This window comes from Coffea arabica, chromosome 7c, assembly GCF_036785885.1.
Source record: "Coffea arabica cultivar ET-39 chromosome 7c, Coffea Arabica ET-39 HiFi, whole genome shotgun sequence".
Lineage (NCBI taxonomy): Eukaryota > Viridiplantae > Streptophyta > Magnoliopsida > Gentianales > Rubiaceae > Coffea > Coffea arabica.
The window spans coordinates 35,738,071-35,764,856 of record NC_092322.1 but is presented as its reverse complement, the minus strand read 5'-3'; the positions used below and the strand labels follow the sequence as shown (position 1 = coordinate 35,764,856).

Below are 26,786 nucleotides of genomic sequence, written 5' to 3'. Positions count from 1 at the left end.
ACAGACACAGCTGAAGGTGAATCTATGTTCTGTAATCTGCCTCTTAATTTGGCAGATAATTTCATCGATTCTCCTAAACAGCTTGTGTGAACCAACCATTCATGATTTTCATTAGCATTCGTGAATCAACTTGTACATGAATCATCCATGACATGCACAGCTTAGTCCCCTCTTTCTTTGAGTGTTCATTATCGCGGTTTACTGAAAATGCTTATATGCCTGCGACTTTCCTCACATAAACAAAATATATGCTGAACTTTCATTCTGCACAACAGATTGATGACTGGACATCCTAGGTCTCGAATTGTCCACCATTGCAGGTATTGCAGATGAGGCTTTACTGAAAAATGGGGAAGTACATCAAAGAGTAGAGAGGACTAAGAACCTTGGTGTTCTCACACGAAGATATACAGTTCGTTATATACAAGTGAATAAATTCAGTTGGTAGTTCGACAGCTGTAGTAAGCCTGTTAACCACTTCCATTGAATGAAGGCTCATATCCATACTGACAAGAACAGTAAAATACCTGCATTTCATAAAAAAAATTTGTTGTCGGAACACTAATAAGATTAAGTTTCTTATAGTATAACGTAAAAAGATGAACATACTCTTCAATTTCAGGTGAATTTGCAGGCTTAATGAGAACTTCAACTGCTATGACAGGATTATTCTCCCCAAGTTCCTGATAACCAAACAAAAGAACACTCACATTCAGGAAATTAACACATAGAACACATCGATATGCCTATAAAATAACATACTGGCAGCTTTCTTGGTGTCAGCCCACAGTGATATACGTAATAGTAAAAAAAAGGATTTGTTACTATTAATTTGTCAACGATTTCTTATTCTAGAAGCAAAAATAGGCTCTGAAAAGAAGTCTTTCCCACAGTAATGAATAGGCCTCCACACCAGGTTCATGTGGTTATCTAAATTCACTACACTCAGTATTTCATACAGCAGACAGTCCAATAATTCTTAGCACTCCGTATAAAAGTTAACTGAAAATACTGTCAGCTTTCTACTATCACTGAATAAACAAGTCAAAAATGCACTTGATGTGCATACTGCATAGATGAACAATCTTACACAGTGCATGATTATTTAAAATTGACCATTAATAGAGCACAAACAAAATCCTGAGAACAACAAATGCAATGAGGAGAAGACATATGCATGCTTACATTCACAAGCACAAAACTGAACGGGTTAGAACTAGGCTGCTGGGAAGAATACGCCTGGTGGAGAATTGCAAATCCAACTAGACGCTGTGTTGGTGCTTTACTCTGCAATAACAGGACATACAACCATTGATGATTGGAACTCCCCATATTAGGAGATTAAAAATGGCGAGAAAAAAATTTAACCTTCTTGTTTTCGTTTTTATTCACAAGCAAAAGAGAAGAAAAATATATCCAAATATCATTCTTCTATCTTTGTTAACAATCCCTGACACCCATGTACTAACAGATATCTTTTATGGAGAATAAGTATATTGTTGAATTTTAAAACCATATTTGAATTATCTATCCGACTGAATAAGTCAACTTCCTTTCTCCCAAACTTTGAACTACTTATCCATTCACCAATTACTTGATTTCCTTCATAGCTGCAACAACATCCACTAAACAGATCATTTTGGCGCAAATTTTCATCCTGTAATTAAGGTTTCAAGGATTCCAGCTAGCTTCCCTCAAACCATTACCTCCGATACAGCCAGATCCTCAATGAAATCCTAGGTACCAGAATAGGAAATTAACATCTTATCTTATTATTAATGCAGAAAGCGCAAAGTCCATGTTCTCTGAAGACGCCGCTCGCCAAAACAAGTAGGGAATGGAAATAAACATAATGGTAGCTCCTCCATTTTCCTTTTCATAGTGTACTAATCGCTGCCTGACAATCTTGGTGATAACCGCCCGCGAAAACAAAAGGATTTAATACTGATAATTTCAACAAGAAATCAACAGGTAGCCCCATCACCTGATTGCTGAAAAGGTATCGACCAAATAGAATCAACAGAGTTCAGACACAGATGCATTAATGCAGAACATAAAAGGGCGAAAAAAATCTAGTACATATCCTAAATGAAACAAGAATCTCAGCTGACGTCTCGAATTGGCCAAGAATAATCTCTTACATAGTTCTACTGCACCGTAGCAATCACTTTTGAGGAAGAAGAACAGCATTGTGTGTAGGGAAAACAGAACAACAATCAAATTGCAAAATCAGCTTGGCAGAGATGTATTCATCCAACCCATTCGAATAAGTACCACCAAAGAGCTTGGAGGCTCGTATATACACGCTTATGAGAACAAAAAGGGCCACTACAGCTCCTTAAATGAAATCCCTAAACCATTTCTTCTACATGTACAAACAAAGTATAAACAAGCCAATCCTATCTTCAATGAAAGAATTGACGAAAATGGGCCTGCATGGATTTGTTTTGTCATGTACAAACTATCAAAAAATATGATACGCACGTCAGATTTTCTTTCTGTCTTCTATCTATTTCGCTTAACCAAGAAGTTACCAAATTGTACAACAAGAAGAAGACCGTTCTGGATCTTCATAAATCATTCAACTCATATTTCTGCATCCATTGCCACAAATAGCTCTCTTCGCAGCCAATTCTGTTCGCCAGCAGAAGTATATAAGGTCACGGAAATGTCAGCCAACTTCTTGCTGCTCAATCGAGCCCTCGGAATTCTCACTTGCCTTGGAGCTTGTTCAATCATTAACTCATCCACATTTTCAAAATCAATAGCATTTGGAAATCCGAGTGTCTTCTTGGGGGTGCTATCTGCAAAATGCCATCGCTTTGCAATCAAAGTCTGCATTTTTGTTTAAGAAATCCAAATCAAAATCAACCAATGCTCAAGACATGTTGAAGAAAGCACTCAAATTTTAAATTAATTTAATTCATAGAGATGTATAAAAGCTTACCGCTTCTCTTATCGATTTTGACACAAAAAACAGCCTCTTCAAATCATCATGTTCAACACCACACAATGTCCTAATCTGTAGGACAAAAATAAATCCCAATCTTGAGTAATAACATTCAGCCCAAAAGGTAACCTTAAGATTAATTTCCTGATGTGACCATCCAAAAAAGCCCTCATCTTTCACCAGTAAAGCAAAACTTAATTAGTGACCGTAAATGCAAATGCCCCTAAGAAAGCGGCATAACATTCACTTCAACTCTTAAGCAATTAAAAAAATTACTCCATAAAACCAAGCCAATAACTACCTTTCAGCATAATTAAAGTACAAACCGCATATCCAAATATGATTTGACACAGAAAGCTTAAGAACAACGCTCAGTTAAAATCGAATCACACGTGAGAGGGACAGGAGTAGAGATGTTTTGGTCGGATTATCATTATACCATATCCAGGGCCTCTAAGCATATGACGGAACAGTAGTTGAAGTAATACTTCCTCAAACTTCGTGCGCAACTAATATACTTGGAACATTTTTCGCACTTAAAAGCTTAAAAATATGATAGGTTAGGACATTTGCCAAGGAGATCTGTCTTTACATGTAGACTAGTGCAGAAAAGAAAAATTACTTCAAAGGAGCATTCTAAGCTTTTTGGTCGGATCAAGTTTTGGTAAAGAAGCAAGTCAAAACAACTAAAGAGATTGACTTGGTCTCCCGTCGGGTTTGAAAGCATCGGCTAGTTCAAACACTTAAAAATAAGCACTTAAAGTTTTCCTTTAATAATTTTAACTATCCTTATTTGGTTGGCAGATTAGTCCCCGAAGATGATGTATAAAATATGGATTAGGGGATACTTTGAATCAATTCAACTTACTACCAATTTGCACTATGGTATACTATTTTTTCCTTTTTTGATACTTTGCACGCTAATTTTTGTGTCACGACTTAGTCGCTGAATTTCGAAATTTTCAATCTTTAAATTAGTAGTTGTCCTCTGGTTTTTTACTTATTCATCAATATTTTGAAGTTAGACACTTGAGATTAATTATTGAGCATTAGTGATGGTTGTCTAAATATCACATGTTCAGTCGTAAATCAAAATATGATCCAGGGATACGCAAAGCCAATTGCATGGTCATGTAATGTATACTCGTACGCATAAAATAGATAAATAATTAAATAAAATGTTTGCACATATAAATAGCATCTTTTTTTTTTTGGTTCAAATAAATCGAGCAAATTCGGAAGTTGCAGTCTGTACACCCTATAAGCTTAAATTTTATTTTTTTTTTCTAAATTTCCGTATAAGCTTATGTCAATGCATATATAGTCTGTGGTTTTTACTTTTTTTTTAAAAAAAAAAACATTTGTGGGCTTTTGAGAAAATTAACAGGTGACTTGTCTTAAAAGCCAAGGTATAAATTTATTCATAGTTTTTTTATTGAATGAGGGAAAAGGCAAATAAAGCGATCACATAGTGTACTCATATTTTTTTTTTAATTGGGAATTTTCTCACATCATCACATATAGCTTCTTCCATCATTCAATGATGGGAAAAACGGATAAAATGTCTTTTTACCGAAATTAAAACCAAAGAATTACCCATTTGCACATATCCATTTTATAGCTCGTGCGCTTGACGTGGCATTAGTAAAAAAGAAAAGGTACTAGTACAAAAAGAGTAGGATTAATTTGTGACCAAGAAAATATGTCCCGATGGTTAAAAGTAGTAGATTGACAGTGGAACGAGATGAATTCTACGCACGTACGCACTTCCAAAGACAGCTGAATTTTATCGGTGTATTAAATATCAGAAAAAGGAGAGATTGCCCTGAATAAAAAGAAGTATAAACAAGAACGTTTTTTTAATCAAATATCAACAATAATGTTAAAATCAAGGGATAATTTCACTAACCTCCCTTGTAATGGTAATGATAGGGCAAAACCCACCGTGTTAGACTTAGTAGCAATTTTTTAAATGTTTGATAGCCATTTGACTTTATTGTTACCTTTTTTTTTTCCTTTTAAATAACGGCAATAATAACTTTGGCTTCAAATTTTGCTTAGGATGAGTGTCATTCTTTTAAGAAAGTTATTATAGCTTTTTTTTTGTCCTTGAGAATGGAGGTAAATGTAACTTTTCAAATGAAAGGGAAATTAGGTGAAATTGTCAGAAATTTCTAGAGAGGTTTCTGAAATTATCCCTTATTAAATCAAGAAAGAAACTGGAATAATTGCGACAGATGTTGCAGTGCAAATTGTGAGCTCATCGGAAAGGTTAAAACCTTGGTGAAATAATCAAGTCCATGCGGTTGAAGGTACATATATTTCTATTATATGCAATGACTCAAAAATTGGAGCATCCAAAAGCTACTAGAGATAAAATGTTCAAAACTTTTTCCACTTTTTATGGCCTTTTTTTTTTAATTTTTACTTAACATATGAAAATTTGATTACAAATAGCAAAGTTTAAATTCTCAAGAGGCAAGCTATTGTAAATTCTCAAGGACTTAAGAGTTAAATTTTACTTAGGCTTGAGATTATGCTGTCCAACATTTAAATAATTTAATTGCTACAAATATGATCAATTGCGAGAACATATTCAGACCAAAGTATCTGAAATGAACACCAATACGAGGCATAACGTATCTTGGAAAAAGTCAACAAGAAATAAGTTCTACGTTGAATAAAAACCAATATTTACCCGTTAACTACTTGGGCCCTCCTGACCTAGTCTGCCCCATGTTACCAAAAACAGATAAATTAGCCAATGGCCCCAAAATTCTCCGGCGAGGAATTTTTAACGCAGGAAGTGGGCCTGCAAAATTCCGAAGAACGGAACCGCTGGACTGGGTCCAGGGTCAAAGTAGGAACTATGCAGTCCCCATTTTACTTTCAAAAATTGTTATATATTTTAATTTAGACAAGCACCTGTGAGTTTATTGTCAAAATAACTCTTCTTTCAAAACATATACCCAAAGTAATCTATTTTTATAATTTATTACCTTTATAATCCTTTTTTTGCCACTTAGGCAGCATATGTGTCAGGATGGAGATAAAAGCACGTTCCATTTCTCTTTTCCATCTAATATCTTCTCCAATTTTCTTTCTAAATCTTCCCGCATTGTTTTGTTTCATTATCTTTCCCTTGTCAAACGTATATTTGAAATATTTTTACTGTAACACTTTTTTTGATATGATGTATGTGAGATAAAAAGGTGATTAGAAAATGTGTTGATGATATAAGCAAGTCAGTGTGTGTAAATAAGGTGTAAATAAAGTGAAATAATCTTTAATCCAAACACACTCGTAATTCTAAGAAATTAATATTTATATTAACAGTATCTAAAAAATATGCTTCTCGAGTTGATAATCTCAAGGCAAATGAAAATTATTCTCGTATCTTTTTAAGGAGTAGGAATGATAACATAAATAAATATGATAGTCTTGAAGTTTTTTAATTGCTTACAATTTTTGTTGCAACTTTTGTATTTTTAAAATTTATTTTTTGAAAAATATATATGCAATAGGTTTGACACATTTTTTAAAAATTAGAGCCCAATAATAGCAAGGTCAATAATGGTAGAATTTATTTTAAATAATTATAAAGAAATTATAAAAGTTATGCAATCTTCTTGTGCCTCTGTAATAAAATTTTTTTTTAATTTTTAGTTCATGTTGGATACTTTAAATTAGATTTGAACTTTCTTTTCTTGTTATCGTGCATGGTAATCAGGATAACTAGATGGCAACAATAACATCATTATGGGAATAAATTTTGAAAGTCAATCATATTGGGAATATTTTTTAACAAGAGTGTTATTTTGGCAATAAACTCAGACCGCAACTTTGTTTCTAACCTTTAGTACTAATCTTTTCATTTTTTTCACTTTCACCCAATAAATGCTCAGATATTAAATTTTGAATGTTAATTGCACTTGATTTGCACATTGGTATACATAGGCAGTATATACAGTAATATTAAATCTTGCTCAGTGGGTAATTGGCAATTACCTTCGTAGGCTACTGCCTATATATTTTTTCCAATCATATTGGTGGGATAAAACCATAGGTAAAAAATCCTATCTGGCATTTTTTTAGGAATATATTTATGAAAGATTCCACCAAATAAGTATTTTTTTTTATCAAAACTCTACCATAGAAACTTGTGTAGGCTTGATCTAACGCTTCATTTATAGACCATTTAGTACATGCAATAGTCATATGGGTATACGAGAATGTAAGAAGGATGAATTAATCCAAGCAGAAGTTTACAAGCGAAGAAGTTTTATGTTTTTTCTTAGTAGGCTTGGTGAGATTTTAATTCTTTTATCTGAAATACATGTACTATAATATTAGGGCCCAAAAAAAAAAGCAAATACATGTAATATTGTGACGCCCCCACTTCTCCCAAGGGCGAACCCAAGGGTATCCGCGGGACGCCTGCCCAGCTCTCGCCAGGACTCAAGACAATTCAAATCGAACTTAACAATACATACCAAATACTACAAGTCAAAATAAAGAAAAGTCGCTTCCTTAACTAAATATTCAAATCTTACTTCATGTTCACAAAAGATATATCAAGTCCCAAAATACAACCATTAAAAGTCGACTACACATTTACAGTTCAAATTTCAATCAAAAGTATAATCTAGTCGGCTTTTCCAAAATCTTCCAATCCAACCTGTTAAGGAAAACAAACTAATGGGATGAGCCAATACTCAGTGAGGCCAAGAAACACACATGCAAACACATAATCCAAATAGTCACAAATTACATGGTAAGTAAAGTTATAAAGTTCGAATAATTCACATTTCGAATAGGAAAAAACTAAACAGAAACAATTCAAGGATACTGTAGCTCTCAGGAGCTAAATTCCACGTAGTCGAGTTGAAGTCTTGATCACATCTCACGTTGACACTCCGTCAACCACATAAGTATCAAATCCGTAGATACACCACTTTGCTTCGAATCCCGTCACCATTACACCCCCTTACCGGGCCCGCTCATCAAAGTTTTTGGTAATACTCGAGTATATCATGGCAATACTGCACGAGTAATGCCGAGCAAGATCTCTCCAATAGATTATGCTCTACGAATATCTCATGGTTGGCTAAGCTTATCGACCAAGCCCATGCTGGCTCGATTCGCAAAGTTAACCAACGAGTTTGGGCGTCCCCCGAATACGAATACGAATACGAATACGAATATAAGTCGACGAGCAACTCTCAAATCGACGATTCCAAATAGGAATCACAAATACGGATCACATATACAAATCAAAACAAATACGAATCATATCCACATTACCATGTACAAGTCGGATATGAATTCACATAGCAAAATTCGAATATAATTTCATTTGAAAGAGCACGAGTGCGGTAAAGTACACCCTCGTCTCAAAATTTCAAATTTTCATAATGGATAAGAAACAGATAACCACTTAACATCAAGTTCATGCACTTGACACTCACCAATCGAAATAAGGGAGTAAGTGCGTAAACGAGCCTTTAGGTGTTCCCTCTCAAGATCCCCTTGAAGGTTTCCTTGAGCACCTGAGCAAATGGTAATTGTCTATTACACACTATCGCTTAAAACCCCTAATTATCGAGGAAGATTGCACACTTGTATAATCTAAGAAAATTTCATGAAAATGAGCCTTAATTACTAGTAAATCAAGGCTCAAAAATGGGGTTTTAAAACACAAGCGAAATCTGATTTTCATCTTTGAAATCAAGTGTAAAACGGCTTAACAATATCGAAGGAAAATAGAGAGTTCGCAACCCTCAATTTCCTTTAAGTTCGGAAATTTCAGATTTGTCACCTATACTTTGAAAAATCGCATCTCATTCTTTACAAGTCCAAAATTGGAAAACTTGACACCATTGGAAACCTCTTTGAAAGTACTAAAAGTTCTTAGAAGATACTTTTCCATGAATTTAAGTGGAAGGTATTCAAAAATGGGCTTAAACTTACTGTTTCAGGGTGCTCAGAATTGTGCTGGGGTTGGTTTTTCGCTAACTTTGGAAATTCGGTAAAATTCATACGTTGCAAACCAATCTCTGAAATTTATAACACAATTAGAGTTACAAGTAAAGTTTAGGACAGAACAAGTGGATCAAGAATCGGAGTTTTGAACACCGAGATACGGTCACTCAAAGTTGGAGGAAAAAACGAAACTGTTAAGCTAGTTTCCAGATTTGAGTTCCAAACTTTGGGACTTTAGTTTGATAGCAAAATAGACTCAGAACGGCACCAAATTTGGTATGAATATACTACCATAAAAGGGCCACTCCCTTGCCAAATTTCATAGAAAATATGAAAGGGAAGTCGGTTAACAAAACCGTTGAAATCGCAAGAAGTTCTAAGGCTAAGCTGCCTTTGAGCTTCCGGTTTGCCATTTTCCAAACATTTGGCCAAGAAACGACTCAAACATGATTCATTCCAGTAGGTAATGTCTAAAATATATCCAAGGTACATTTGATAGGTGATTTACACCAAGAAATTTCGGATAACAAGTCCCAAATCATTGCTAGTTCAAATCTGTCCAAATGTAAGGTATTCCTTCACCAGACCAGATTCGAGTTTTGATCATAAATCACTCAATTCAACTCGGAATTGAGCTTGGTTGGTGGCGTTGGAAAATAGACTCATAAGGCTACATTTTCTCAGAAGAAATCATTGTCAAAATCTGTCCATAACCAGCTCGTTCGTGAGCATTAAATTGCAGCTCATGAGCTTCCTTCCAGGAAGCAATGAAACAGGACAGTGGATTTCAAATGAATGGTTTGGCTAGCTCAAGTGGAACCAAGACATGCATTTTATACCAACCGAAATCTAGGAATGTCTAGTTTCCAATGCCACAAACGGCACTCGATTCCGACATCGGAGCAACAAGTTATGTCCGAAACAAGAAGACTGCCTGGGGCAGTGACGGGATTCAAATTCCAGATTTTCAAGCTTTCGAATTTCCGACATTTGGGTGATCAAATCATGTTATTTTTCAATGAAACTTTTAACACAACCAATATAACATGTAAACAATATAAACAAACCATTAGAACCTCAAAATTTGACATTAAAGTGCTTGAACAAGGCAGGGGCAAAATGGTCACTTTTGGTCATTGCACCATCTTGGAGTTTCTAACAATAACCCAACATTATACCACTAATTTAAGCACTAAACTAACATAATTGTCATCATCAACCACCAAATCAGTTCATCAACCAAAGTGGGAGTTCATAGAGCCCACACACCAAAATCCAACATAAATAAAGCTACCCACTTACATGCATGAGCTTATATGGGCAATAGAACTTCCATAAATCAAGATTTTAAAGCCGGATCGTCACTTACTTCACTAGATGTTCAAGGCAGAAATTTTCGGTCTTCTTGAGCCAAAGAAAAACCGTGAGAGCAGCCTCCTTTCCTAGCTCAAAGTGCTCTCCAAGTGATTAGTTAAGTGTAGTTAAATTTTGGTGTGATTTGGAGAAGATTTGGTGAAGAAATGATGAAAGAAAATTGATGAAGCAAGTTTGGTTCTTGCTCTTTGAGATGCACGGCTGAAATGGAGGGAAAAGAAAAGATGTTGCACGCCACTTTAGTTGAGGAATTGAAGGGTTTTGATCTAGTGTGATGCACCCATAAGGAGCTCAATAATGTGTGGCCCAAAATGCTCCAAAAGTCAACTAAGGATAGTGCGCGTATACGCGCACTTCGTACTCGATCCCTTTCGAGTTTATTTCACTAGTGCACTAAACCTTTAATGCACTCATATTCATATAAATATTGTCCACTCTTAATTATCCCAAAATGAGGGTCTAAAGTCTCTTAATTAAATCGCGCGTGTAAAAACGCGTATCTCCAAATTAAGCGCGATAAAGCGAAACTTCCAAGAATTTCTTATAACGATAGTACTAATAACTATCACTTAAGTACTTAAACATAAAATTACCTATTTTAAGACCATCCTGCAAGTCTCTAATTTTCCAAACTTAGTGTATCCTCGAATCGATTATTAACTCCAATCGCGTATTCGCTATTTTCACTTCGCGAGTTTCCAAAAATTAAATTTTGAAACGAGTCATTTTAAAATTATAACGAAGCTATAAACTCATGTAATTAGGTCTAAATAGACTAGAAAATAATATTCGGAGTAGATGGGCAATTAAATATTTGAATAAACTCGAAATGGAATCTAAGATAATAAATTTTACGAGTCCTCACATGAGTCGAGTTTTAACTCCTCAAATCTCAAGTTAACTTTTCTAAATCTACTATTGATCATTCTTACTTCTCCAAAATTAATATACTCTCGATTCAAATATAGTCTCGAAAAACGTATACTCGTTGTTCCGAACTAAACGAGTTTTCGAAAAGTAAATTTTCTAACAAAACGCTTTAAAAACATAAGAGAGGTGTTTTTCCATATAAATGGATTTTATGTAGTCGAATTAAATAATTCGGAGAAAATAAGTGAATAACTATTTAAATAAACCAGTAATATATGACGAAAATAAGAAAATTTTCGAGTTCTCACAAATATTGGCTAGTATTAATGGTCAAATTATCGAATTTGAATGTTTCAATTCTATTACAAATCTTCATTAACACCAAAATTTTCAAGGCAAGTTAGAAATAGGTCACTTCCCATTGTTAACAAGTAAGAGAGAAGAACTTCAATTATTATTTGAAAGGTGAAACCATTGATCTCTCGGCAGTTAAATCTCAATCCTTGTGCTTGTTCATGGCCTCAGTCTGAGAAGCATTTGAACATGAAAGTCCGATAGCTTGCCAACTTCTTGTTGCTGATACGTTGAAAACTGTCAAAACCCCAACGACTTGAATGAACATAGATAGTCCCGAACTGTTTTCCAGTGGCTTACGAGCTTAGTTTTCTCCTGGATTTGGCATTTCTCCGTAGAAGATTGCATATATATATTCACACCTCCAGTAAGGTCATATGATCAAACTCAACCATCCTTAGGACAATTGGAATGATAATTGGTCACGGACCAGATTATTCTTTTCTAACAGAAGGAATTTTATCAGCTGCTGGATCCTTAATGGTCTCAACTTCCTTCCCAGGATTAGTTCCAAGGATATCAAGAGATTCAAGAATCCATGCAACTGTAATCAACTGATCAGCTGATGTTTCCTTGTCCCGACTTCACATTCTCAGGATATGAATCATTTTTTCTCCCTGTCCCTGACTGCCATCTTCCTTCAAAGGCTATGACTCTTCATCTTTTGTTGGCATCTGAATTGGCAAATTATTCCTTGAGGTATATGGTAGGATCCCAATGCATTCCCTTGATAATAATAATTGGTTTATCATCTTACATTGCTTTCATAACTACATCGCATGAATTCAGGGGGTACATCTATGAATAAAGTGTTTGCAGTGTAGGATAAATCAAACATCTCGTGCAAAATCTGTACGAAAAAGTTATGACAATTACTTTTTTCCCTTTTATTTTTGATAATGATACGGATGGTCAGCTGTAGCAACTCAGCTGCCAACATAGACGGAATTCTGGCTTAACGGGGGCGAACATCAAACATATAATGGTGAAAAATTGTAACAACAAACAAAGCATAATAAATTCATAAAGAAGATTAATAAAGCCATAAGAAGTAATCAAATGTTTAAAATAGTCAAAGCGAGTAAAATACAAAATAACATTCTATTCCTTATTAATGCTAGGCATGCGAAATTGTGATCGACACTCATTCATTTGATTAAATGCACCTATAATTGAATAAAATTAGTTCTTTCTCGAAGTATGTCATCAATGACTCTGCACGAAAATCATCACATATCTGATTGCCTATCGACTCTTGATGATTTCATGACAGAAAAATTTTAAAAGAAAATAGGAGTAATAAACTTGCCTTGCTACAATGGAGTTCGGTGGAACAAAAAAAACCAAAAAACTTTCCTTGGAATAATGGAGTTTGCGGGAAAATGGATGCTTGAAGACACAAGAATGTTATTTGGGGAGGGTTAATTGTTAAAAGTACAGATTTTGGAAGAAGTCATGGCTTTGGTAGTTGTTTTTGCCTAATATATGAGTGTTAATTGAAGTCAATTTAATACAAACAAATTGTAGTAGAAGTTAGATTTCCTTTGGTTTATCTGTTGTTTCCTTGTTATAATTTCCTTATTTTGCTATGTTATACTAATTTTATGGAGATTAGAAGTTGGTTTGGTTCATAAAATTTGTCAAAAAAGAAAGTGACTATAAGAGATTGACTAGTTGGTGGTTTGTTTTAGGAAGCATATAAAAGAAAGGTTCTTGAACATGTGCCAATGGAGATTTGTTAAAACACCTAAATGACAACAAATTTAACTTAAATTACGAGGTGAATGTACATTAACAACTATTATCCTATCTTATATTTATATTTTTAAAATTTTGAAAATATCACCACCTTAACAAGTGCCCATTAAATATTGTCTAAAAAATGCCTAGTGGGTATTCATTAGACAGACCCAAGAAAGAAACTAAACTAGAAATTTGTTTACTGCAAGAAACTTTAAAAGAAATAACTTTAGATAAATAAACTAGATATGTAACGACCCCATTTTCCCCTAAGGCGAACCAGAGGGGTCAACGGGCCGCCTGCCCAGCTCTCGCCAGGACTCAGTCAATCACTACGGTCCTCAAGTAAATTACCATATAAATCTCGTATTTTACATCAAATTCGCCAAGATTTACAGATCACAAACGCTGCGGAATGTACACGTACGTCCATTCAAGTCCAATCATTCATTACAAACCATATCCACAAGCTATTACACAAGAGGCGATCCAAATTCAAACCGTACAAGGTGTAATCCCATCCATTCCAATTCCCCTAGCCCAACAATTACACAAACGATTCCAAATCTAAGCTATACAAATTACAAGCCATCCAGGTACACAAATAACGTAATACAGCTCTTCCTTTGTTCGAATCCGGTACTCGCATAAACACATCAAACACGTAATGCAGTTTATCCAAGACTTGATAAGGACATATATATACATGCCATATATACATGAGAAAGGTTCAATTGTACCCTTCAAAAGTACTTGAATTCATTGGATCAAAATTTCAAGTTTTCAAGGAGCCACTCAAAACTAGCTACATAATTAGCTCAACTCATTTCAAAACTTGAGTCCAACAGTGTCCCTGTAAGGAAAACAAAACAACGGAGGTGAGCTTGCGCTCGTGAGGTACCAAATGCACAAATACATGATACGGCCAAATAACATATACGCATAAGTGCCTTTATTCAAACATTCATTTATAAAAGGATACATTCGGCCCTCAAGGGCCGTTTCCAATGTCCATACTTGATCGTATTCGTTGACACTCCGTCAACCATTGAAGATAACCAAGAACCGTAGACACCTCTTCTCACCATCTCCTTCCACCGTTCACCCCCTATTCGGGCCCGCCGCCTCAAAGTTTCAAAAGGTAATACTCGAGTATACCACAAGGTCGAGGAGTTAGCACTCCACTCGCCTATCAAGAACCCAAAGGCTCGTTAACGAATCGCCCAAACCCTTGCCGGCTCGACTCGAATAACGGTCTAAGGGCATGAGCTCAATTTCACAGTAAAAATAGGGCATTGCCCTAACAAATCTCAAAATCACATATTCATGAAATTTCACAGTCCAACAGTAACAATAGTGCAAGCAAGTGGTCAAGAGCGGTAAAGTACACCCTCGACCTATCCAAGTCATATAACAAGTACAATGAACCATTTAGTGATACACTCACCAAACACGGCTCGCGAAGCTTATCCGGCAAACCTCATCATCTTGATCAAGTGGAAATCCTAAAACCGAATATTAAGTCAAGCAAAGGAAAATTCTAACATTAACACAAGCTTCTATTGCCTTTTGGCATTTTAATCACAAGTAAAGCTACACCTATCCGATCGAAACAAATCTTATGGCGTTACGAAGCTAAAACATTTGTAAACATTTCTTATGAAGACCTCCAACGCCAAAATGTACAATTTCAGGGTCAAATATCGAAATCTAAGAGAAAGAGCGAAATCTGTCATAAAACAGGGGTTACGGGGCAGTCATGGGTATTTCGGTCAATTCACAAGCCACAGTGCTCCAATAAATTTGAAATTTTGCAGGCAAGTAGTCAACTCATATATCTACAAGTTTCATGTTTTGAGCAAGAGCCGAATCAGTCTTTAACATGGTCAAATGTACAGTACGAAAACAGGGCAGAAATAATACAACAAAAGCTGAAATTACACTTCCAAGCCAATCTTTGCAAATAACCATCACTAACCACAATTAGGGCTAGAAATCCTCACTTAACATAAGACTAGCCTATACTAGTCATGTACATGCCAAAACAAGGATGAATGAACTTAAACAAGCTTAGAAATGTCACCATTATGGACTCTTAATCCTCCCAAAGTCCAAATCATAAGAATTTCCATAAAATGAATCAAGATCAATTCAAATTCAAAACAAACACACTCTCAAAAATTGGACGGCATAACCCCTAGATTTTGCACATTTCCAACCTACCATTGAAATACCAATGCTCATAACAATTAACCATAGTCACCCATATGGTTCATAATCAATATCATACATTCAATTCAACCATAATTTCCTTCAATCAAAGCCAATCAAAAGCTTATAGGCCAACCATTGAAAATTCCCAAATCAAAACCCTAGAAACCGGCAATCACACTACAAACGTAAATTGTCTGCAAACAACCGCAAATAACGTACAAGGCCTCCATTTAACATCATTTCAATCCATCAATCCCACATTAATCATAACTTTCATATAAAATCAGAAAAATACCCAATAAATCAGAAATTCACCACAAATTCCTTAAACCCATGAAATCATTCACAATATAACATATATCACCACCACAAATCACTACTATACCATTATTAAACCAAAAATAGCAACTTTCTTTGCAACTCACCTCATGAGTTCAAGAAGATAGCCCCTTAAAGCCTCTCCAACCAAAACAACTCCACCAAAGGCTTGCAATCAACTTAGATGAGAGATTAATCGGAGTAATTTGCAAAACAAACGGTTAAAACTCAAGATGGAAGTAGAAATTTGAAGCTAAAAGAATGAAGTTTTCTTCCTCTCTCTCAAGGCCTCGGTTGAGCAGAAACAAAATGAAGACAAAAGCAGCCAAAAACAAGATATTTATGAAGGAAACAGCCGGTCAAAGCTTCTGACCGGCTGTGACACGTCACAATTCGGCCAGAATCTGGCCGGATTTCCGGCCGGATTCCTGGCCGGATACAAGGCAGTAGCTAAACCATTTTTTTTTCAAAACGTCAAGGCAATCCGGCCAGCTATCCGGCCAGTTTCTGGCCGGATTTCCGGCCGGATTTGGCCCTTTCCTTTTTCCAAAAATTTTTCGTTTCTTATCCGAATTGAAAAACTGTTTTACTCCACTCGTCCAACAAAAGATCCATAAAATGAAAACCCTAATTTTCGAGGCGTCACAAGATAAATATGTAGAGACAATAAATAACTTTAGATAAGTATGTAGGGTTGGGGGGAGGGGAGCAAAGTAGTATTTTTTTTGGTGGGTTAATTCTATTTTACACCCTTCCACTACATTTCGATTTACATTTTGATTCCTAAACTCTAAATTGGGATATCTTAGTCCCTAAACTATACATTGATTCCCAATTTGGTCCCTAAGCTTTAAATTGAGTCAGTTTAGTTGCTAAACTATACTATGATTCTCAAATTGTTTCCTAAACTCCCTTTTTTTCTCTCTAATTTGGGATTTTTTTGGTTATTGTTTAATTTTTTTTGTTGCTCACTTGACTAGTATTCTGTTAATTTTGGGGATTCATTAACAATTATCCTTAAGTGAGACATTTTCTAAAGTTTAAGAACTAAAGTGTCCCAATTCATAATTTAAAAATCAAAGTGAGAATTGATGTATAATTGAGAGGTGAAAATCAAATAGAGGAGTATTGAGCTTGAGAAAAAAAACTACCTACGTAGTTGATAGGGTGATAGCTCTTGCATTCCTTCCAAATTCAGCAAAACTGAACACCAGCTCAAACAATCAGTTTCTTTTTAACTCTCACTATTTCTGAACATTTCACACTCGTTGGCAATTGATCCAACTATGACTTGTGAGTTTCAAGTCGGTTTCCTTGGATAACTAAAATCTCTCTATCTCACTTTTTAGTTGGAAATTCATCTGGTCTAGACTCCAAACTGAATTAGAATTTGACAAAGTTTTGTTATGTAGTTATTTGAAATTAAGTCGAAGCCATCCATCCATGTTTTGAATCGTTGTATAATTTGCATTAAAACCTGTATAAATTCTGCAATTTGCAGACATATGTATCCATTGAATTAAGGACATTCAGTTTTAAAAAAATATATTTGCACAGTACTTGTGATCATGAAGAGCCGTGCGTAGTGCGTGATTCGCTAACAGTCAACTGTATTAAAATTTCTATACAATCTACCGAATATTTGTTCAATTTCTACGGCTGACTTTATCTTTATCTTTTTAGCCTCAAAAATTCCATACTTAATTGGATAATTCAATTATTATCATCAACTTTATCTTCAATTTTTTTTTTTTTTAAAAAAACTTCCCTATATCACAATTGGTATCAAAATTCTCAATTTTGTAAAATCACAACCAACCATTATGGCAATTGCTTTCGCAAGTTTAGCAAAACCACAACTCACACAAATTTAATGGACCAAGTTCAATTCGCTGTTGCTTTTGGAGTTCAACCAGCTAATCCTAACTTTAAAGGGCTTTCTGGACAAGGCTTCATGAATAATAGCATAAAAGCGAGGCATACCACCTCATTGTCATATGCAGCCCAAACCTGGTTTTCAGCAAATGATTCTTCCACCCCGTCTTTGTCAAATCCGGATCAGCCACATCCATCGTCATGAATATATCAGTAGCTTCTGTGTTTGAGCCATTTGTTGAAGCAGAAGGCAAGCTCCCTAGTGCATGATCTAGCTCAGGGTACTAATGGTGGCAGTTGTGTCTGAGAAAGTTATAATAGAAGAAATTGACTACTTTTTGGGGTGTATCTGCAGTATTGGCACCCTTCATCTTTGTGTTTTCATGTTTCTAGCCTCCTTCATGCCACTTCCAACAGATTCTTTCGTAGCATTAATGAAGTTGGCTACTTTCATTGGCTTCCCCTGCTTCTTTAACTGAAGACTTCTGTACAGCAGCCATATTCCATTCCTTAAACTTCTTGTGGATTTCCATTCTTGCCTTTCCCATCAACACATCTCGAATTTCTGACTGTGATAATTCCCTTAAACTTTTAGGCTAGTTATCAGAAATAATGACTTTCTCCGCTCCAAACCTATCCATAAGAATTTCCGCATCAACTACCCATTCTGAATTTTGTAAAATCACAACTATTTTTATTCATATCTTCCATATCACCATTAAAACAGCAATCATTAATGATTTTTTTCCCTCTAATTACTGTCCAATATTAATAAAGTAACATAAGACTACAGCAGGACCAATCCAGTTGCACAATTATATTCCCATCTTGGTGAACACTCACCCTATCAATCCTATGTGGAATCTCTTTCTCTGCTGCTTTCAAGTAGACATTGTACAAGATGAAAAACGAAATCCCAAAAGTCTCCGGAAAATGGGGTAACTTCTCTCAAAGCGACGGACAATTTCTAGCCACTCATTTCAATTTGGGTGCATAGACTACTTGCTTGTTCGGGAACAACACAATCATCTTATTTCACATTCTCTTTTCTTTTTCCTTCTCTTTTACATTTTGCATCTTCCCAACTCTATAATTCTTTGCCTTATCCATCTATGCTTTGCTCCAATTCCATTCTCCTTAATCCTCTTTATCCACATCTCTATCTCAACCATTTGGTCATCACCTTCCTTTCCTCCTCTTCTAGCAATCCTTAATTTGCCCTCAAAGCCCAAATCAATTATCTTCTCTAGGTGATTATGTCCCTCATAACCAGAGCTACACTCTTGAATGGTTAACTTGTATCTCCCCATTTTTTATTTTTTCTGTCTTCTGAAAAAATTATTCAATTATTTAGACATGTACTGTATATAGAAGTTTATGCAACTGCAATGATGATTAAAGGGATGATGGATTATGCTTTGCTGGTGGTGGATGGCTTGAGATTTAGATTTTTATAAAGCTAAATCATGAACATGAGTAAAATGGTTGCTAAAGCTCATTGGTCATCTATTATAATTTATTGTCAATGGAGTTGGGTTGGCTTTCTTGTAAGTTGATTCGATTACTTATTGGATATGAATATTTTTCTTGTAATAATAACTAAAGATTGGTTTTCACTGCCAACGTCGGGCGACCAGATGGATTACATCAGGGAAAAGGAGAAATAAGATATCGGCAGTCAGGCAACAAAAAGGGGTTGATCGGTAGAATCTAGTGGAGGAGAAAAATATTTTGGGTTTTTGAACAATTAAGTATAATCAAGGAACTAAATTTGTTAAATTAATGAAACTGTCTTGATTGGTGTCTGTGAGTGCAAAAGACGTGATTTACAATCACTATGCCCAATTTGCTGTCGAAAAGGGCCTGAAAATTTTACTGGCTTTGTAACAAAGCAATATGTGCATCCTGCATAGTTAAGTCTCTGGTTGTCCTATACCAAACTTATCAAATGGGATGCTAAACCAACCTCATGATCTCTTCTAGTAACCTTTGCAGAGGTATTCATGAGCTTCATTTTGGTGAGTTAGCCTCTGGAAACTACTACACCTCCATTGATGCTGAAGGTTCTATATTGGATCTTATTCTCGATGATATTAGAACGTCAATGTATAGTCATCAACTGAATGGATTTGTCTTCTTGTGGGAAAACATAGTAGGAGAAATTTGTATTGTATTAAGAAGCTGAAAACTGAACTGTCTGATGATGGAAGAGGAGCCATAATATCACATGCCCCTGGCACAGGGAAGACTTGCCTGACAATTGTTCTCATTTTGTCATTGTTAAAAATATATCCAATGTGCCGGCTCTTGATTATAGCTCCTACAAGCATGCTGCTTATTTGGAAAAATGAGTTCCGAAAATGGGGATATAGAATTCATTTTCATAACTTTCATAGCAAGGACTTGTCAGGAAACGAACTCAAAACTAGGTGATTATGTCCCTCATAACCAGAGCTACACTCTTGAATGGTTAACTTGTATCTCCCCATTTTTTATTTTTTCTGTCTTCTGAAAAAATTATTCAATTATTTAGACATGTACTGTATATAGAAGTTTATGCAACTGCAATGATGATTAAAGGGATGATGGATTATGCTTTGCTGGTGGTGGATGGCTTGAGATTTAGATTTTTATAAAGCTAAATCATGAACATGAGTAAAATGGTTGCTAAAGCTCATTGGTCATCTATTATAATTTATTGTCAATGGAGTTGGGTTGGCTTTCTTGTAAGTTGATTCGATTACTTATTGGATATGAATATTTTTCTTGTAATAATAACTAAAGATTGGTTTTCACTGCCAACGTCGGGCGACCAGATGGATTACATCAGGGAAAAGGAGAAATAAGATATCGGCAGTCAGGCAACAAAAAGGGGTTGATCGGTAGAATCTAGTGGAGGAGAAAAATATTTTGGGTTTTTGAACAATTAAGTATAATCAAGGAACTAAATTTGTTAAATTAATGAAACTGTCTTGATTGGTGTCTGTGAGTGCAAAAGACGTGATTTACAATCACTATGCCCAATTTGCTGTCGAAAAGGGCCTGAAAATTTTACTGGCTTTGTAACAAAGCAATATGTGCATCCTGCATAGTTAAGTCTCTGGTTGTCCTATACCAAACTTATCAAATGGGATGCTAAACCAACCTCATGATCTCTTCTAGTAACCTTTGCAGAGGTATTCATGAGCTTCATTTTGGTGAGTTAGCCTCTGGAAACTACTACACCTCCATTGATGCTGAAGGTTCTATATTGGATCTTATTCTCGATGATATTAGAACGTCAATGTATAGTCATCAACTGAATGGATTTGTCTTCTTGTGGGAAAACATAGTAGGAGAAATTTGTATTGTATTAAGAAGCTGAAAACTGAACTGTCTGATGATGGAAGAGGAGCCATAATATCACATGCCCCTGGCACAGGGAAGACTTGCCTGACAATTGTTCTCATTTTGTCATTGTTAAAAATATATCCAATGTGCCGGCTCTTGATTATAGCTCCTACAAGCATGCTGCTTATTTGGAAAAATGAGTTCCGAAAATGGGGATATAGAATTCATTTTCATAACTTTCATAGCAAGGACTTGTCAGGAAACGAACTCAAAACTGATGCAGAATTTCCTCGGAGAGTTGGAAGTCGAATGACAAAGCTGTACTCTTGGACAAAGGATAAAAGTGCTCTTGGAATCAGCTACAAGTTATTTGAGCAGATTGCTAGTGGACGGAAGGAAAAAGGAAGTGATAAAAGACTTAATAGCACGACCTTGTGTGGAAAGGAATTTTTTATCAAAAAATCTTTATATTTTTTCTGAACACATTTTTTAATCACTTTTATATCTCACATATATCAAATCGTTAAGGTATATTTTTTACAAAAAACTTCAAAAAATTGCAATTCAAATACGACCTTAGGGAAATCTTTCTTCAACTGCCTGGTCTTGTGGTTCTTGACGAAGGGCACACACCTCGCGATCAACAGAGTCTTGTGTGGAAGGTTTTGACAGGAGTCAAGACAAAAAGAAAAATAATCCTCTCTTGAACTCCTTTTAAGAACAACTTTGACGAGTTGTATAATACTTTTTGCCTGGTAAACCCAAAGTTTTGTGCTCTTAATTGTCTAATCACTCTTTCGATGGAGGAAGGCAAAGTATTATGCTGGAGAGGAAATAATTTTGTAACTCAATGACAGGTTGTCGAGGCCTATGCAATAATAAAATCTGCTCAAACTAAAAGTAATTTCTGTAGATAGCGGTGAGTATGGTCGAATCCACAGGGACTGGGAGTAATTGTTTCTTTTCAAATTTATAGTGACAAGGGGGTGTTTTTATATCAGGAGTGACAATTTAAACAATTCAACTAAAAGTAAAATAATAAAAATAAAATAGCCAACTAGAAATTAAATAATAATTTACTAAAATCAAATGAGTGATAATTAAGGATCTAGTCAAGGAATAACTTCAGCAATGGTTCACCTAATTGATCATCGACGCAAAGCCAATTCCAATTATTTACTAATAAAGAGGTTATAACTGCCAAACAAGCGATGGCAGTCAACCACTCCTTACTGTATCGGTGATTAAGGTACGCCCGTTAATCACTGCCCTAATTGAGAAATAATCCTAGGTACGCCCATAAGATTTAATTTCCCAATTGCCTTACGTATTAGAGAAGCTCTATTCTAATCAAATAACGCACTACCAGGGTTATTTCAAATTAGCCCGCATATCCCCCTGACACAAACCCAATCATGCCAGTTCTCACTATTTCAAGGCAATTAAACAATTACGAATTTAATGCCCTAATTGACAATAGATTATTAAATTAACTAATTATCCGGATCCAAGACAATCAATTAATTAAATAATCATAAGCACTACAATCAAGGAATATGCGAATACCAATAAATAAAAGAAAAAGATGAAATTAAATCGATCTCACAATTTTAGGCGATCTAAAGCCTCCGTTGTTCCTTGATTAGAGTGAGGAGATTAATTCATATTTGGTGCGAAAAATCCATGCAAAAGTGTAAAGAAAGCAGCAGCCATTGTCCTAATTGTTCCAGGCATATGCGGCAAGAGAGCCACAGAGGATGAAAGGCTAAAGTCAAAACGAAAAATTGCTACAGAGAATGATTTCTTTGTTTTCTTATGGCCTCTGACATATGAGAATTGAGGTTAAGCCAAAAGCCAACCAAAGAAAAGTCAACAAAAGCAACTTAAAGTAGTCCTCTCTAATTCCTATCTAAGTCTGCCTCCTCCTTGCGGCGGCTCTGTGCTGCGCCCCCTTGCGGAGAGGACCTCCCCTCCAGCCCTTCGTTCCCTTTTCTTCTTTTATGCTGTCTTCCGTAAAATTACCAAAAAGGTCACGTTTTGATATTCCAAAAATGGCCCTGAATGCCTGCTACTTGAACTCTTTTTTAATAACTATCAAATTAGCACTTGTTATGGTATTTTCGTTCTACTCCCTGAAATATATGTCAAATACTAAAAGTGAGTAGAATCTAGCAATTAATCTACATCAAATCAGGTAATAGAGGAAATTAATAATAAAATAAATGATAAAATTCCATCCTATCACTCAAATATCACAACTCTCTCGATAACAAAAATTGAACTCAAGTCTTTAAATAGACGCATAAAACCATAAATCTATTCAAATACTAATATCTAAACACAACTCAACTATATTTTCTAAATCAATTTTAAAACAAATTCTAATCTAGTTACCAAATAACAAATCAGCTTGGTTTAATTTTTTTGTCAACAATTTTTTAATGCGTCTTTGAACTATTTTATTCGTATTACTTGAAAGAATGGATGTATTTATTTTTTAATGCGTGTTATTCACAATTCTAATGATTCCCAAGTTTCAACAAATTAGTATTTATTTACATGTTTGTATGCACTAATAGAAATAATCTAACGAGTATTTGGCTACATCGCTTCGTAGCGTAAATTATTGAACCAATTCAAAGATATTAAGTCGAAGCCATCCATGTTTTGAATAGTTGTATAATTTGCATTAAAACTTGTATAAATTCTGCAATATGCGGAGATATGTCCCCATTGAATTGAGTTAAGGAAATTCAGTTTTCTGAAAACAAAAAAGTTGCATAGAACTTGTGATCATGAAGAGTCATGTGTCATGCGTGATTCACCTATTAAAATTTCTCTAGCATCTTCCAAATATTTGTTCAATTTCTGCTGCTGACTTTATCTTTAATTTTTTAGCCTCCTTACAAATTTCATACGCAATTATACAATTCAATTATTATCATCGACTTTATCTTCAATTTTTTTTTAAACTTCCCTATATTTCAATTGGTATCAAAATTCTCAATTTTGTAAAATCAGAACCCACCATTGTGACAAATTGGTATAGCAAGTTTTATAAAAATCACAACCCACCTAATTTAATGGGCCAAGTTTGCTGTTGCTTTTGGAGTTCAACTAGAAATCCTAACTCTAAAGGGCTTTCTGGACAAGACTTCATGAATAATAGCACGAAAGCCAGGCATGCCATCCTCATTGTCATGAGCACCTCTTTGTCTCTGTCAAGCTCCGGATCAGGCACATCCATTGTCATAATAATATCATAGCTTCCGTGTTTGAACTTTGAACCATCTGTTGAAGCAGAAGGCAAGCTCTCCAGTGCATGATCTGGCTCGGGGGCACTAATGGTGGTAGGTGTTTGAGAAAGTTATTATAGAAGAAACTGATGACTTTTTGGGGTGTAGTGAAAGTATTGGCACCATTAATCAAAGTGTTTCCTAGCCTTCTTCATGCCACTTCCAGCAGATTCTTCCGGAGCATTATTGAAGTTGGCTTCTTCCCTGCTTTTTTACCTGAAGACTTCTGCATAGAAACCATATTCCATTCCTGTAACTTCTTGTGGATTTCTATCCTTGCCTTTCCCATTAACATATCTCAAATTTCTGACTGTGATGATTCCCTTAAACTTTTTAGGCTGGTTATCAAACATAATGACTTGCTCTGCTCCAAACCTACCCATTTGGCTTTTATAAGAACTTTCGCGTCCACTGTTCATTCTCAATTTTCTAAAATCACAACTACTTTTATTCATATCTTCCATATCGCCATTAAAACAGCAATTGTTCATGATCTTTTTCTCTTAGTACCGTTCAATATTCACACAGTAACATGAGACAACATATATAGCGCCATTCCAGTCGCACAATTTTATTCCTACCTTATGTTTATATTCAGCCCATCAAACAGGTCCCACATGTTACAATATACTTATTGTTACTATCATCCCTTAAAACCGTCTGGAGAGCTCACGGGAGGCAGCAATTGCCTTTCGTTTTTCAGAATATTAGCAACATACATCCTAGTTCACTGCTATTACTGTAGAACACATATACATAGGCAAGGAATTGCCTTAATCAGTTGAATCGTGCAAAATACGTGATTTACAAGATATGGTTACTGTTTCTTCTTTCTTTTTTTTTTTTATTTAATCTTGTTATAGTGGTAGGGTATGAGGTAGTGCTTTGCCTAAATAACCACAAGATCTCTTCTAATAACCTCACCTTTTTAGTAATTTTGAAGTGTCTTATTGGTATCAATTGAAAAAGAAATTATATAGGAATTTAATAACCAAGAAATTACAAGGTCTGCAAATCCTCCCTAGAAAAGAAAATCATCCAACAAATTTAATAGTTCCAAGAAAATAGTGAAAACAATCATTAAACCGAAATAACTTTCACTGTCATATCAATAAAAAAAATTCAGTAATTTTGTAACGACCCCACTTCTCCCAAGGGCGAACCCAAGGGTATCGGCGGGCCGCCTGCCTAGCTCGCGCCAGGACTCAAACCTTAAAGCGATAAAAACCAGAAAATCCAAAAGAGTACCTTACATACTATATACAAATCCCAAAAAGGTTATAATTACATTCTCCAAAAGTACCTGCTCAAACTATTACACCCTTATAATTACAACCAAAACTAAAAGGTAGACCCTAAGGAGGGCCCTTATACAAACCACCACAATAAAAACAAACATCCTAATTGTCCAACTATGACAAACCAATACTAGTGTAAGTGCCCATAAGTCCCCGCGTCGGCCCCTGCTAAGGAAAACAAAAGGAACGGGGTAAGCTATATGCTTAGTAAGTAAACAGGGGCGAAAGCGTAAATTACACGTAACAGTAGTTCCACAGCAAGAGTAAAGCAAAAGCAGAAAAGTAACATCACATAATAAGGATACAGGTGGCTCCAAAGCCAAGTCGGTGCCATGCGTGACCTCCTGTCGACACTCCGTCGACCACAAACAAGGTCCGTAGAACTCCACTTATACACCCACCGAACACCTTATCACCCTCACTGGCCAGTCACCTCACAAACTTGCCCAGGCGAACGAAATCACAAACTTGAGCTTGAGTCACAAGCTCGGGTCACAAAATTGGTTCACATACTCAGCGAACCGGGTTCACAAACTTGGTGACCTCAAACCAAGTTGGACTGACTTCGACCAAGCCCTAACCGGCTCGAATAGTCCATCTAGGTATTGAGTTCAACCTCAAACTCACAAAATTCACAAAATTATTCAAAAGTCACCCCGAGCCACCAGCTCAAGGTTTTAGTTCCAAAATTGCTCATATACATAAGCCATGTACAAATATGTGCGCAAATTAGGGTTTAGAGCGAGTGCGATAAAGTACACCCTCGTCTAAGTACCCTCTTCATACATATCGAAACACATAAGCAACTAACATACAAAAGCGGCCTGAGTACTTACTCCAAATACAAAAGTAGTACAAAAGCGGAAATCACTTCGTTGGTTGGCTAGTAGTGGGCCCCACCGGCTCCGCCTAGTTCACCACCATCTGAAATCGAAGATTGTGTCACAATATATCACAAACAGCTACTCACACACGTAAAACAAGCAAAACGGCAAAATTGGCACGCGCAAGTGCGAAAACGGCAAAAAGGGGCACACGCGCGCGCGCGGAACGGCAAACGGGACGGCCAAATCGGCCATCTTAAACCGTTTTGGTCGAAAGTTAGGCTAGGAGTGTCGGATCAAGGTGAGCGAGATACTGTTTCGAAGCTAAGAGGAAGGGATACAATTCTCATGAAGACATCTC

At 35.7% G+C, this 26,786-nt stretch overlaps 1 protein-coding gene and 1 long non-coding RNA gene across 2 annotated transcripts; both read right to left on the bottom strand.

The window, feature by feature from the left end:
- Positions 1-2,586: 2,586 nt before the first annotated feature.
- Positions 2,587-4,564, bottom strand: LOC113699836 (F-box protein SKIP27-like). Its single transcript, XM_072057978.1, has 3 exons — positions 4,547-4,564; positions 2,948-3,022; positions 2,587-2,835 (listed from the first exon to the last, which is right to left on the bottom strand). Exons 1-3 carry the CDS (start codon positions 4,562-4,564, stop codon positions 2,587-2,589), a joined length of 342 nt encoding a protein of 113 aa, XP_071914079.1.
- A 2,898-nt stretch (positions 4,565-7,462) lies between these two features.
- LOC113698100 (uncharacterized) lies at positions 7,463-10,522 on the bottom strand. Its single transcript, XR_011817924.1, has 2 exons — positions 10,302-10,522; positions 7,463-7,628 (listed from the first exon to the last, which is right to left on the bottom strand). It is a non-coding gene; the product is annotated as an uncharacterized lncRNA (long non-coding RNA).
- Between the last annotated feature and the right edge of the window lie 16,264 nt (positions 10,523-26,786).

Bases quoted from the DNA above. Each gene is read 5' to 3' on its own strand.
- LOC113699836 (XM_072057978.1), bottom strand. The intron at 2,836-2,947 runs GTAAGCTTTTAT...ACAAAAATGCAG, and splicing joins CAAAATCGATAAGAGAAGCG to ACTTTGATTGCAAAGCGATG.